Source organism: Medicago truncatula, chromosome 3 (assembly GCF_003473485.1).
Source record: "Medicago truncatula cultivar Jemalong A17 chromosome 3, MtrunA17r5.0-ANR, whole genome shotgun sequence".
In the NCBI taxonomy this organism is placed as follows: domain Eukaryota; kingdom Viridiplantae; phylum Streptophyta; class Magnoliopsida; order Fabales; family Fabaceae; genus Medicago; species Medicago truncatula.
Genome location: NC_053044.1, coordinates 21,961,064 through 21,976,800, shown reverse-complemented (window position 1 = coordinate 21,976,800; position 15,737 = coordinate 21,961,064). Strand labels below are relative to the sequence as shown.

General features: G+C 30.7%; 1 protein-coding gene across 1 annotated transcript; it reads right to left on the bottom strand.

The window, feature by feature from the left end:
* Positions 1-2,412: 2,412 nt before the first annotated feature.
* LOC25490673 (receptor-like protein EIX2) lies at positions 2,413-7,025 on the bottom strand. The gene is made up of 3 exons (XM_024778802.1): positions 6,152-7,025; positions 4,766-5,793; positions 2,413-3,477 (listed from the first exon to the last, which is right to left on the bottom strand). Exons 1-3 carry the CDS (start codon positions 7,023-7,025, stop codon positions 2,413-2,415), a joined length of 2,967 nt encoding a protein of 988 aa, XP_024634570.1.
* Between the last annotated feature and the right edge of the window lie 8,712 nt (positions 7,026-15,737).

Genomic DNA, 15,737 nt, shown 5'->3' with positions numbered 1-15,737 from the left:
TGTGGAAATTTTTTTTAGTTTTATTCTATTTGTACCTTTTTATGTAAATGACCAATTTGCCCTTTGCATACTATTCTTCAAACTAAAATATCCAATTAAATGTCGTAAAAGTTTTAAGCGGCAAATTCCATTCTCAATAGTCCGTTGGAATAATATGATTCGGTCCTGAAAAGTTTTGTGAACAGTTACCATTTTGTCCTTCTCTTAAATTTTCCAATGATAAAATAACTGATACTGAATTTTTACATGCGGGTTATTACAGACATGAACCATCGATACATCATCAGTAACAAGCATTACACATATTAATTTTTCAATATACAATTTCAATTTTAATATATGCAATGATTGTTTCTAAATCATCCACTACACACTAATGTAAGGAAAATGCAAGTGACACATCAAAAAATGAATATAAATAATTATACAGGGCATGATCACCTCTCATAAAATGAAGTCTGCCTAAAAAAATTTGCATTTTGCTTGTCTACAAATAATGTATGTAAGGTATGCACTCTATACAGCAACACTACAATCACCTTTCTGTGAAATATCCCCATGAGTTTCAATGGAAGAATGTTGAGATACTTCCATTTCTGCCATATCAGATGTTGGTGGTTCACTTATATCATTAACATGAGAAAGTTGAGCATTAACAAAATCTTCTGTTGGATTGATTTCTAGTGGATCGACCTCATCGGGGTCACCGAAATGTGTGTGATTGATGTCATCGGCGTCATCTGAAAGTGTTGTGTTGTTGATATCGTGACTTACATCACAAAACTGTGAGTCATCTATCATTATATGATCACACGGCCGTAGATCTTGATGAATCTCAGTAGCTGCATGTAGCTCATCAATATTTTCCTCACCAGTCATATGGTTAAGCTCTTCCTTTATTTCCTCATCAGCTTCTTGCTTTAGATCATCATGGTTAAACTCGGCAGCTAAATCATCATCGTTTTCATCATCTTCATAAACAAGATCTGATTGATCAACACTGAGGTGTGCATCGCAAAGGTGCATGCTCAGCTTCCGCAATTGTTTACTCACCCCACCTTTTCTTCTAATCCTCTCTTTTCCCCATACCCTTTTTCCATGTTCAGCTTGCAGGGTTAAATGTTACTATCCTTTTGTCTCTCCAACATTCATGTGCAATATATTGTATCCGAGATATTGATTCGATTAGTTATGGATCTAACCCTTTTGTTGAAAAGATGTCTGCTATATGTGTGCAATATTTCTCAGACCAGCATTCTGCAAGCATGTGTGTATCTTCTATATAAATCATTTCAAACTTCATCTATGATTGCTACGGGATATCTTTCAAACCATCAAGGAACAACGTATCAGTGGTTTTTATTATTTAGTCTTGCTTATATATCTTGACAACTAATCTATACAAAGTTAAACTTTTTTTGAGTACCAGGAAAATTTATACTGCAGATTTTAGGGATCAATCCTTCCTGCAATTGAATGGAAATAATTGAAAATTCTCAACTTTGGCTGGCATCTACTCATGCTTCATTGAGGTGCAAGATTCTGTTTTCCTTGTGCTATTTGCGAATCATAAATAGGAGGAAACATGAAATACATTCAGTTAATTGATAAGTAATAAACGTGAAAGAGATATAATCATCAAATTTTATAATATTCGGTAATAGTGATGCGTAGCGGCCGATTCCAAAACCGGGATGACAAATTGAATGTTACAATTCTGTTCTTATATGTGATGGTAATTTTTTCCATAGATCTTTCACATTGCAATGTGTTGGGTTATAAGGCATTGAGTATATATGTATTCTCAATTATATATTAAACTTTGAATATGATTATGTACAAATATTGGAGTATGAAAGAAGTTAATTAGTAAGAAATAGAGAGAAACATCCAAACACTTATGCTGTTTTGTAAGACTTAGTTTGTATAGTTTGAAATCTATCATCTTTGGTATTTTCATTGCAAATTTTTATATAATTAGACAAATATAGAGAGATAATAGAAAGAAGTAATCTACATTCTCCACAAAACTATCTATAAGATTGTCTAAAATCACTACATTTGGTACAATAATTAAGGTGAGATATATGTAGAACAATTGTCGACATGAATGCATTCATTCCGTGGCTTGTATAAAAGGTTTTTCAATGAACAAAAACATTACAACAAGTGAAAAATGAAATGAGCAGCAACAACTGTACAGTCATGTATGATCTCATCTCATACAACTCGTAACCTTCCATGATTTGCATAAAAATGCAGAATCTTTCACATTAATAATCACCTGATAAAGATTGAAGCATATGAAATGGATATAAGTTTTGCATAGAATTACAAAATAAAACAAATACTTTATAGTCAGATCAATAAAACTATGAAGTAGGTTCCACTAACCTTAACAATAGCAGGAGCTCAATTTCTTTTAAACCCGTTTAACTTTACGATCAAAGTAACATAGATCTTGTCACGCACTCTATCAACAAACCGAAAGTATGCATGCCTCCATTTTCTAATTAGAAACAAAGAACGGCAAATCCCCCAGAAACCTACTGCAAATCCAACTCCCATGCCTAGATACAATGATTCTTTGATAGAGTCGTCATCTTCATTTTTTGTAGATGGCATTGCAGTTTTAGGATTTTCTTCTTTCTTGGTACAATTATTGAGAGGAGCTCCGCATAGTTTAGGATTTCCAACGTAACTTGATGCATTAAAACTTTGAAGTTGAGTTCCTATTGGGATTTTTCCGTCAAAATTGTTGTAAGATAAATTCAAATAACCTAAAAAGGTTAAGAGAGACATGCTCTGAGGAATGTCACCATAAAACTTATTACTAGAGAGGTCAAGAGATTCCATATTTTTCATGCCTCCAATCTCTCTTGGTATTGTTCCATTCAAGTTATTATGAGATAAGTTTAAGGTTTGAACTTGAACAAGCCGAAACAATTCCAATGTAACTTCTCCTATCAAGTGATTGACTGAAAGGTCAATAGTTCGCCTATCCGGGTTAACATCAGACACATAATCTTGACCTTTGGTAAATAAATCAATGATGGTATCGTGCCATTCATCCACATGATCAGTATCAATTTGAGTCATGTTGTACACACAGTGTGGCAAAGATCCTGAAAGTTTGTTATGTGCAAGGTCTAAGTGAAACAAATTAGAGAGATTAAATAGTTGTTGTGGGATATTCCCTTCAAATTGGTTGGCTCTCAATATGACCACTGTTAAGGATTGTGACATTTTGATTGGTATGGTTCCAGAAAATTCGTTAGCTCCCAAGTTCATGGTTTCTAATTGTTTCATAGAAAATAGGTACACTGGAACATCACCAGACAACTTATTACTCCATAGGTTCAAGTTTATCAGTTCTTTGCAGTTCTTCCAACTATGTGGAATTGATCCTGAGAAGGAGTTGTAAGACAAATCTACCAGTAATATTGTCACAGTGGACTTCTTCCCAAGAACAACAATCTTTTTCAGTCGACCACATTGAAATCATACCAAGACTATCATTGATTCCCTGTTTAAAGGTTAACAATGTCTCTCGATCTTTCTCATTGCATCGAACCATAGTGTGATTGTTGCACATTTGTGGAATGTGGTTATAGATAAAAATAGAAACAAAAGAAGTGAAATTTGTGTAGTAAGAATTGTCATCATAAATAAGTGTTTGAGAATCAGAAAAGAAGAACTAATTCAAATGGGAGTATGATTTGCTGTGAGATTTTATTGTGGTTTTATATAAGATGCTGAGGTATAGGAAAGCTTGAAAAAAGATAAATTGAAAAAAGATTGATAAGAAAGTATGTGTAAAACATTCAAATTGGGGTTGATTGTTAGAAAAAACTAGTTACAAATCTGTGCTTCGCACGGGTTCAATAACGTATTCGATAAAAAAATTCTTTGAAAGAAGAGATGTTAAAACGATGAAACATTGTGATTCATCATAAAATATGTATGGATTGATTAAGAGAGCATATAATCATGTTCAAAGAACAATAAAATATGAGCATATAAATTATTTGTCTGTATATTCTACATAGTCAAGAAGCACTGAATGAACAGTGGACACAACCCATACACAGGTAAACATCGATAATAAAATATGAAAAATAAAAGTGTTTAAAGTAAATATATTTATATGTATCGTGTAATTTTGTTGGACACCAAACACATCTTCAATCTAAAATTTCAACCAATTAAGCTGTAACTTCCAATCTTTTTTTTTTTTTTTGTGTGAACCCCAATTGGATCATAACTTTAAATAGATTTTTTTAGAAATGCGAGCAATTTTACAGGGATTATTGAGCAATAGAGTGTTAGATGAATTTTTATGTGAGACAATTTTAGCGTCCATACTAATATTTTAAATAAAGTTGTGTTTTTTGCATGTTTACTTCTTATTTAAAACTCTATATTTTAAACTTTGACTTGTATAAAAACCAGATGACAACCTGAATGAAACCATTATTTAAATTGTATAAAAACTTACAATTCAACAAAAACATTACAACAAGTGATAAAGTAACATATTGACTCTTGGCTCTGTTGGAAAATTATAAGAGTGCATGATCTTCCACATACATAATCACCTGATAAAATATGAAGCAAACAAAATGTATATAAGTTATGCATAGAATTACAAAATTAAGCAAAATACTCCTTAGTCTGATCAAAGAAACATGCCATACATATTCTACGAAAGCTATTTAACTTTACTAGCAGAAGCTCATATTCTACGAAAGCTATTTAACTTTACCATTAAAGTTACATAAAGCCTGTTACCCACTCCATATATAAACCGAAAATATGCATGCCTCCATTTTCTAATAAGAAACAAAGAACCACAAATCCCCCAGAAACCTGCTGCAAATCCAACTCCCATGCCTAGATACAATGATTCTTTTATGGAGTCATCACCTTCATTCTCTGTTGATGGCGTTGCAGTCTTAGGATTTTCTTCTTTCATGGTACAATTATTAAGAGGAGCTCCACATAGTCTAGGATTCCCAATGTAACTTGATGCATTAAAACTTTGAAGTTGTGTTCCAGTTGGGATTTTTCCATTGAAATTATTGCAAGATAAATTTAAAACCTCTAAAAAGTTTAGGCGAGCCATGGTCTGCGGAATTTCACCAAAAAACTTATTATTAGAGAGATCGAGAGATTCCACATTTTTCATGCCTCCAATCTCTTTTGGTATTGTTCCAATCAAATTGTTGTGATATAAGTTTAACGTTTGAAGTTGAGCAAGCCGAAACAATTCCAATGGAACTTCTCCAGACAAGCTATTGGATGAAAGGTCAACAGTTCGCCTATGCGGGTTAACATCAGTCACATAATATTGACCTTTGGTAAATAAATCAAGGGTGGTAGCGTACCATTCATTCACATGATCAGTATCCATTTGAGTCAAGTTGTAGACAAAGTGTGGCAAAGATCCTGAAAGTTTGTTATGTGCAAGGTCTAAGTGAAACAAATAAGAGAGATTGAATAATTGTTGTGGAATAATCCCTTCAAATTTATTGGCTCTAAATATGACCACTACTAAGTTTTGTGACATCCCTACCGGTATGTTTCCAGAAAATTCATTTTCTCCCAAGTTCATGGTCTCCAATTCTTTCAAGTTAGAGATGTATAATGGAAGTTCCCCAGACAACTTATTATTCCACAGGTTCATGACTCTCAGTTCTGACAAGTTCTTCCAACTATGTGGAATTGATCTTGAGAAGGAGTTGTAAGATAAATCAACTATCTCAGCCTCTGGTGATAGGTTTGGGAGTCCTCCTGTGAAATTATTGTGATCCAACCTTAACTCCAAACAATTAAGTGTTAGGTAGATATGTCTTCCGCAATGAAATTGTTTGACAATAATAGTTTATAAAGTATTCTTTCTATAAGGCTCGAGAACTTATTTCTATCTACCAATGAAATTCCCGTGCTCGATATGTCGAGATTTTGCAGTGACTTTTGTGTATATATCCAAGATGGAATGTTTGGGCCTTGGTTTGTATTTCCCAAAAATAGGTAAGAGAGTTGAAAAGGAGGAACCCAATCCAAATCAAATTGGAATACAAAATTTGAATTACTCAAGTCTAGCCATTCTAAACTAGAGAGTTTGGAAAAAAAAATTGTGAAATTTCACCAGTGAAATGATTAGAGCCAATCGATAAGGAAATTAAGGATGAGAGGTTTCCTAGAGTTGAAGGAATGAAACCACTTAACATGTTCCATGAAAGATCAAGGTATTGAATATTTGGTAGTTGGCTTATTCCATCTGGAATTGATCCTTGTAGTTGGTTATATTTGAGATCAAGGTGTCTCAGTTTTTGAAGGTTTAGTAAGCTTGAAGGTATCTTACCATATATATTACTTTGTGAAAGGTGAAGATAAGTGAGATCTTTGGTGAGATTAAAAAACCCATCTGGTAAATTAAAGTTGAAGTTATTTCGAAAAAGATCAAGAGTTACAAGTGAAGACAAATTCAAATACTCAACAGATGGGAAGTTGTTCAGGTTACATTCACCCAACTGTAATTTTAACAGTGAAGGAAGTGAATTCACTATTTGAAGCCAATTGGTTTCCTTATGAAGATCAATTCCACCGAGGTTGAGATATTTTATGGAAGAAAGTGGAGAAAGCCAATCAAGATTATTCATATCATTAACTAAGCTGTAGGATAAGTCAAGGTAGACAAGTTTAGAGGAATGTGTGATGTTTTTTTGAATGGATGGAATAGTTATCACATCAAAATGATTCTCACTCAAACCCAAGTAACTGAGAAACTCAAGTTCTAGAATACAAAGATTCATCTCACCTTCCAATTGATCGTAGCTGAGATCAAGTTTTGTAACTCTTCCAGTAATATTGTCGCAGTGGACTCCGTCCCATACACAACTATCTTTTTCAATTGACCATGTTGATATCCAACCAAAATTATCATTGATGCCATGTTTAAAGGTTAACAATGTCTCTCTATCTTTCTCATTGCATTGAACCAATGTGTGATTGGTGCACATGGTTTTGTGGAATGTGGTTATAGATAAAAGTATAAGCAAAAGAAGTGAGATTTGTGTAGTAAGAATGGCCATCATGAATGATTCTTTGGATCACAAGAAAAAAAGATATAGCTATAATTCGAATAGGTATGTGATTGCTTGAAAGAGTTGTTATTAGCTTAATGACATATGTTAGGAGATGATCTAGTGTGATTATATAAGATATTTGCTAATGGGAAAGCATTAAAAAAAAAAATAGCTCCTGTGAATGAGTAGATTTGTGACAGCTCCAAACAACAAGATTTTAGAAAAAAGCAAAGAAGACTTTGGACATATCACCATTGATATTTCATATATACATGCCTTTTCTTTACATGTCTTTATTTATTATTCATCTTTTTCTTCAATCAGCAATAAATAACATGTTGAAAACATAAACCAACTCTCTCTTTTGAAGGATAAATTTATAAAAACAATAATAATTACAAACATATTTAATACAAATATTCACTATCTTAATTCTCGTTATTTTTTTTAAAAGGGTCCTATAATTAGGGACGGGGTAGTATTTGATACAAAGAGTACAATTGAAACTTATTAGGAGTTTTCAAGCATCTATTAACGTTTCTTGTATTAATTATCAATATGTGATACTCGGATAATTGCAGTAGTTGTCATCTTCTTTTGTTAATTCAAGTTTCAAGATTGAACTTGTAACACCACTACAAATAATTATATTTCATAAAAAAAATAAAAAAAATAAAAAAATAAAAAAAAAAAGCAACTTGGTGCATTTAAAGCTCCCATATACGCAGGGTTCGAAAAAGGGTCCCACCATTTAATGTATTGTATGCAACTTTATCCTATTTTTACACAGGAATTATATTTCATAGACTATAAAAATTACTCTAGCAATTTCCAATTCATCTTATAAGACAATATTGGTATTTTCACATGATACATGAATTGGTCACCTGAAGCTCCGATACTTCAAAATGGTTGACGTATCGTATCTCCTGTGTAACCTGCACTGATACCTGCCCGATACGTATCAGAAGAGTATACGAAGATTAAATTTTTTTTTTTCAATAATTATTCGATACTTCCCGATACGTATCAGGAAAGAATCCGATAATTATCCTGCATCTTTACCTGCCCCAATAATTTTCAATTAACGTTAAATAAAATAATTTAACTCTTGAGTATAGTGCTTCTTTTTTGGATCGATATAGTATAGCACTGACAATGTTTCTTTTGGATATAGTATAACACTTATGGTGTTTTTTATTTTATTTTATGTATTGTGTATGTAATTGACTAATCGTCGCTCTCTTAATCGTCAATATAATTTATATTTATGTTGATGTGTTATGAGCCTATGACTAGTTTCTTTTGTTGTTAATATGTTTGCATATTAAAAAAAATGGTTATAATTATATTGTACATTTAATTATATAATTTTTTTTATTAACGTATCACAGCCGTATCGTATCTTGATTTTTGAAATTTTACCGTGTCGACATATCAGTGTAGTATCGTATCTCGTATCCGGGATTCACAGTTTACAGCAAATTTCTCCATAAAACCTATATCTGTTGACTGAGATACCCGGTTATTTTCTCCACACTTTTTCATTGACCATAATTATTCTAAATTAATGAATTGGAAAATTTGTCACAGCTTAATGCTCCAAATGTAGCATGTGAAAACGATTCGAAAATTCATTGTTGGATTGGATAATATCTATAACATACGTCATATAACATGGGTGGTATACAGGTTATCAAAATTGAGACTTTACTTCAAGTCAAAAGGGAGTAGCAAAATCGAGACTCGTAAAATCGCAATCAAAATGGAAGGATTTTATTGAAGGACTTTTATAAAATCGATATAGGATAGCAAATTCGGGACTCGTAAAATCGCAATCAAAATCGAGGATTATACCAAAACAAAAATAATGTTAAATATATGTTATAAATTGCATATAGTCATAAATGACTATAATTCAAAGTCCACATAATACATATACATAAATGTGGGAGAATTGAAAGAATGAAAAATGTTTTCCTTTTGGGTATTTATAGAATGGGTCATGGATTCAAATCGGGTCAATTTACAAACCGGGTCAAAATTGACCTTTATCAAAAAATGAAAAAAAATCCTGCGATTTTAAATGGATTTCACAATTTTGTGCGATTTTGATTGGATTTTGCCTATTTTTAAGACTTTGCTATGGATTTGAGTCGTTGAAGCTACACAAAATCGCAAAAACCAGGATTTTGGGACTTAAGTCGCGTTTTTGATAACAATGGTGGTATACATATTTGAATTCATAAGTTCATGGTTAGAGCCCTTTCCCGTGTCTTTAAATTAAAGGGAAGTAAATGTAAATATCTTCGAACTTAAAAGTCTTATCTGCTTTGTATTTGAGCACTATTGCCTCAGTCTAATTTTTATTTTTATTTTTTTATAAAAGAATAAAATCAAATTAAATGAACATTAAATTTTAAAAAAGGGGCAGAATATGTATGGAAAGTACCACCGGCATATAATTCGCAATTTGCATATGTTCACGGTATATGACATGAGAAGGATTTGATTTGATACAAACAATAGTATCAAGCTTATCTAATTAAGTATACAGTAAGTTATTAATAAATATGTTTACATCCCCAAATGTGAGCGTCAAAAGCAATTTGTAGGCAAACATTCATTAAATATGATTTTTTTAAGCGTCAAAAATATAAAAGTTCATATTTAATGCATGTTTTTGTTAAAAAATTATAGTTTTTTTAGGAAGAAATTCTTATAATTATAAACATTCTTGCAAAAATTGATTTTTAGTCAAAGATGAATTAAATCTAAATTTTTAAACGCCAAAAACAGAAAAAAAAAAAAAAAAAAAAAAAACTCATTTAATTCATGTTTTGTTAAAAAAAAAAATATTTTTTTAGAAGAAATTCTTATAATATTACAAACATTCTTACAAAAAATCCTTCAAGTTTTTGAATGATACAAATGAGTTGATTGAAAAGTAGAGACTAAAAATGGTGATCGAAAACTTTTGAGGAGTAGTCGAAGAAAAATAAAACATTAGAATATTTATAAGAAAAGAAAACATATTTAACACTTTAATTAAATAAGTTAATTAATAGTGTAAAAAAGTAGAAGGATTATAGTAGTTTGCTGCAGCAAAATCATGTCCACTTCCTAAAACCTTGTTTATATTCACTTAGCCGAACTTCGTTACCATACATTGTATATTCATATTAGCATATCTTTATTCTTTTCAAACAAGACTAATAATTTCAGATTGACTTTGTTTTTATGAACCTTGTTCTTTTCTATCACCACCAACACTTGCTATGTGGAAAGAGAATAATGGAAGCATACTAGCATGTGGAAAATTACAGAACTATAGTAGACACTGTTTCATATGTTGTTTCTTTTTTATTTGAAAACAAAGTTGCAGTACTTGTTACTTTTAGATTTCATGTAACATGAAATTTAAGTACTTTTACATTGTCGGAAAACGATACATTGAATGATCTCATGTTAAACCAATTGCATTAAAACAAACTTCTCATCTGAATTGATACTCAGTTGATAAATTTGACTTAGATACTTCCATTTTGTTTTTCCTACATTTTCATTGGTAAAAATTCTTCATAATTAATGAATTGAAAGGACCATTTGAAAATGAATATGAAATGGTTCAATGAACAAAATCATTACTCCATGTGAAAAATGAATTTTGTCATCTGAATTGATTGATATTCAGTTTTCTTCTCCGTTGTCCCTACACTTTCATTCGCAACAATTATCGAAAGGTTTTTTTAGATTACCCTCTCTAAATTAGTGGGTAAATACCCTCTGCTGACGTGGACCAATTAAAATGATCAATATGAACTACATTAAATAAAGTCAAACATATAATTACATTTTATGTATTTTGAATATATTTTTGTTATTTACATATTCTCCCCACATTTAATTAATGGGTTTTTATGTTTTAAATCAAGAAATCTAATGAACTCTTTCTTTAATTAAGCATATTTTATTTTCTTTATTATTTTTTTGTTTCATCTCTTCTTTTTCTGCAAATTTTTTACACCATCTTTTCTTCTCTCACAAATTCACAAAATCCTTTTTTTTTTTTTTGAAATATATAATGTTTATTCAACATGTCAAAAAGCTAACGTTATATATTTCAAAAAAAAAATAAACATTAAATTTTCCTAAACTAGAATATATTAGTCTAAAAATTATTTTCTTTGATAAGAATAAAAAAGATATTGATCTAAACGTTATGCAATTAATGAATTTAAAACACCTTTTTGTTAAAAATATATTTTAAAATCATAGAACTCGATTTTTGTTATATGGATTTTTTTTTTTTACTGTGTGCAAGTTTGCACATGTTAAACTTGCATATATTGAGAAGTTTGAAATAGTAAAATTGTATAGAAACTTGTGTATTTTATATTAAATATATAAATTTTGTTATACTTTTAGTTTCTTTTGTTAATTTATATTTTTTATATTTTCAATAAAAATAAAAAGTAATCTAGTATTTATATTTTTTATGTACATGTGTCGCTCCCTTGTTAATTTTATTTTACTCTGATTTTTATTTTCTAAAATTTATTTTCTATTTAGCATTGAAATATCACCAAATTATCTTTGGATCCAAATTATTAAATAATGTTTAACTAGTTATCACGTTTTATCTTTTAGCACTGTAATTTAATTTAAATTTTAACTATGAATAATTAATTCAATAAGTTTAATTTTAATATTTTTTGAAATATACTTATTTTTTGTTTTGTTTTTAATAATAAGTCAAATTAGACCATCGAAATCAAAATCGGAGAGAATCAAATTAGACCATGATCTATGAGACGTGATCATCAGTATACCCACATAATGATCTTTACGCTTTAATGTTATACCACTTCACAATGAACCTTAATTGAGGATTCTTTAAGAATAGTGTTCTTATAATTAATGGAGTCTCACGATTAAGTCGTACTACAATGATTATATCCTCTAATTAGCCGAACGATGGTTTTTTCATTCGCCGACAAAGGTTCGACCTTTCTACCAAATTGCGGATATAACAATAATGAGACTTAACTTTTTATCAGATGAATGAACTATAATGATTCGTTCGTATGGATCAAACGAACTATACTGAGCTTTAACTTTTTATCAGTTAAACTGTGATTTTATTTTTTGACAAAGGTTCAACCTTTCTTCTACATCATATAACCAAAATGAAACTCAACATGCGATCAATTAAAATAGAGCAAATTACATTTTAAATGTGAAATATTTTCTAATATGTTTTGCATAAGAGGCGAGGGAAGTGTATATTTAACATAAGAGGAGAGTGGAGTGTAATTCAAGCATCTTTCAAGGTAGAGGAATGTAGTTTACTCATTAAAATATGGTCATAGCATTTTATAACCTAGGTTAAACCTTTTTTATGAATCAGATGAACTATAGCGAACCTTCGCGGTTACTCGAACTGTGGTTAACACTTATTTATTTATTGGATGAAATCAATGTATGTCCCACCACTTTGTTGGGGTTCAATTTTCAAATTGTAGACTCACAATGATTTAAACCAATAAAAGAATAAGTATTAGGGATGTAACACCCCGTTACCCAAAAATAATTAAATAATAATTAATTCAACATCAGAGTTCAAACCAAACGGGCATGCTACACTACAGTTCAAAATTCCTTAAATAGCATATGAAACTATTTGATTAAACAACTTTCAAACATCGTTAAACTTGCAGCGGATTATTATCAACCATCAACAATTGTTTAAAACCATCAAAATAATATCTTGGCATAAAGCCTAACAACAAATTCAACCACAAAAGGGCCATAACATCAGGTTCCAAAATTGATACATAGGAAAGAAAACAATTCATAATAATAAGTCTCATCCCATGTATCGGAGCCCTAGACACGACACTTGAGCCACCACCGACTACTCAGGATCACCTGCAAGTTACCCATAGGAAGGGCAACATTTTCAAGCAGAAGGGGTGAGATTCACAACAATAAAATATAGATATTAAAATCTTCAGTTGAATCTAACACCCATATAGATATTAAAATATTCAATTGAATCTAACACCCTATTAATTTCAGTTATATCATCTTGTAAATATAAGTATATAATTCACAAGCAACAACAACTTCTCATCAAATCAATCCATCATAATATATATATATATATATATATATCCATCAACAACATCATCATCGTTAGTATGGCAACTACAACCAACAATCAGACTCATGCATGACATGATGACACCACTAAGACTCCTCAAATATCCAATTATGCATGTGGTACCAAACAGGACCGAAGCCCTCACCGCTTTTGAATTGTTAAAGCATTCATCAGGACCGAAGCCCTCACCGCTGTGAACAACTAGTGCTCCAGGACATGAGTCATCTCCGCTGTTTATGCATATGCAATGGACCCACTTGTGTATATCTACATACAACTTGACCATACATACATTTCCATACGACTCCAATTACACAACATGTATGATTCAATGAATATAACATACATTACAGCCAACAACAACATCATCAAACAGTGATTCAACAATTCAGAAAAATGCACAATTATTCATAATCATGCTTAAACATCAACATCATTCATCATTAAACAAACAGATCAGTCACTCAAACCTGGGCAATTTCGCCAGGCGAACTACTATCTCGCCAAGCGAAATCTGAAATAGGCATTTTCGCCAGGCGAAATCTCAAATTCGCCAGGGCGAACTCCAAATTGGTGCTCTCGGGAAGTCTACGAGGCAGCTCACCAGACAACTCGCCAGGGCGAACCAATGGCGATATTTCGCCAGGCGAACCAATGGCGAGGGAAAATGGCGAGATCATGCTGGGATGATCCGCCAGGCGAAAATACTTCCGCCAGGCGAGTCGCGATGGTTCAGACTCGTAATTTTCTACAATTTTCACCCAAAATCCCATTTTCCTCAATTTCACTCCCCAAATTAATTTACAGATAAGCAAAGAAGTGTTCTATGCAACCAGAACCTAATTCTAACATCAGAACAACAAACTCTACCCCAAAATCATCATTTTATCACAAAACCCAAATTTCCCAATTCTCACCAAAACTCTGTTAAACTCAAAATCAGAAATTAATAACTACACTATTGAAGCAAACCTCACCCTTACCTTGAATTTGCAGAAGAAAATGCACAGCAAAATCAACTCTTGGCTCTTCCTTGGTTCTCTCTTGCTTCTCTCTTGTTTTTCTCCCAAAACTTATTCTACGTGAAACTATTTTTCTAACTTCTCTTTCTAAACTTCCCACTTACTTAACTCCCTTCATTTCACTTAACTCCCCATTATTTTTAATAAATTCCAATTAACTCCTCAACCCTTAAATAATAATTATTTCTCCCCTAATTATATTAATATCAATATCAACCATATAATAAAATATATCACACCACATAACATCATAAATATTAATTAAAATCACATTTAAGACTCTAATTAAATCAAAATAAATAAATATATCGACTAGGGCGTTACAAGGGACGGTGTTCAAAAGAGGGTGTTACTAGCCTTACTCCTCTGACAAATGTTTGAGCTTTCTTCTGAATCAGATTAACTATTGTGTGACTTAATTCGTTTTTGATCGAACTTTTGTTAGTTATGTTATGTCAATGGTTTGACCTTACTTGTCATCAGATGAACTATAATAAGACTTAACCCGTGATTAGTTGAAATGTGGCTTGTTCCTTTTTTGACGATGATTTGAAATTTATTCTTGAATGTATGAGCAACAATGATACTTAAATAGAGATCAATCAAAATTGTGGTTATCACATTGACTTAAAAATGTTTGACTTCCCCTGAATTGGATAATAAATTTTGAAAATTGTTAAAGAATATATTTTATATTTATTGTAATGAAATAATTATTTTTTTATTTTTATCATATCTAATTTTTGTTTAAATATATTTATTCTATTTTATAAATACACATGTCTTTCCTTTCATGATTTTATTTTATTTTCTCTTATATTATACTACTAAATAATTGCTAGTATCTTTCAAAAAAAATGGCTAGTATCTTATTTTATTTCCTTTATCTTTCTTTCATCGATAAAAAAAAGTAAAGAAAGTAGAGACTAAGTTGCATCTCTTTATATTTCTGAAAATATAAAAGTGAATTATATATTTTTCAGAGACTAAATTAGGTTTTATAATTTTTCTCAAGAAATAAAACAAGTCTTCGTTTCTTATAACTTGTCAAAAAAATATTTGTTTAAGTTAAAAGCATTTGGTCATCTTATAGATAAAATAAGATAATGTTTAGACTAATATTGATAGATACAACAAGCATATGATAATATTTCCAAAAAAAAAGCATATGATAATATATAATAATCTAATTAAGAAAAAAATATATAATTGATGTCAGACAAAAATAACGTTTAGGAATTATTATTTTTCGGATCCAAGCTTGAAAAAAAACAAGATATGGTGCAAAAAAAATGTAGAAAAATAAAATTTTGAAACAAAAAAAATTAAAGAAAAGAGAAGAACAAAATTTGTCTAAACAATTGAAATGTGGAAATAAAATATCTCATCAAATTTTTTTATTGGAAACATAAAAGTACATTAATTGAATATGTGGCAAAATGTTATTGGCTGACTGTG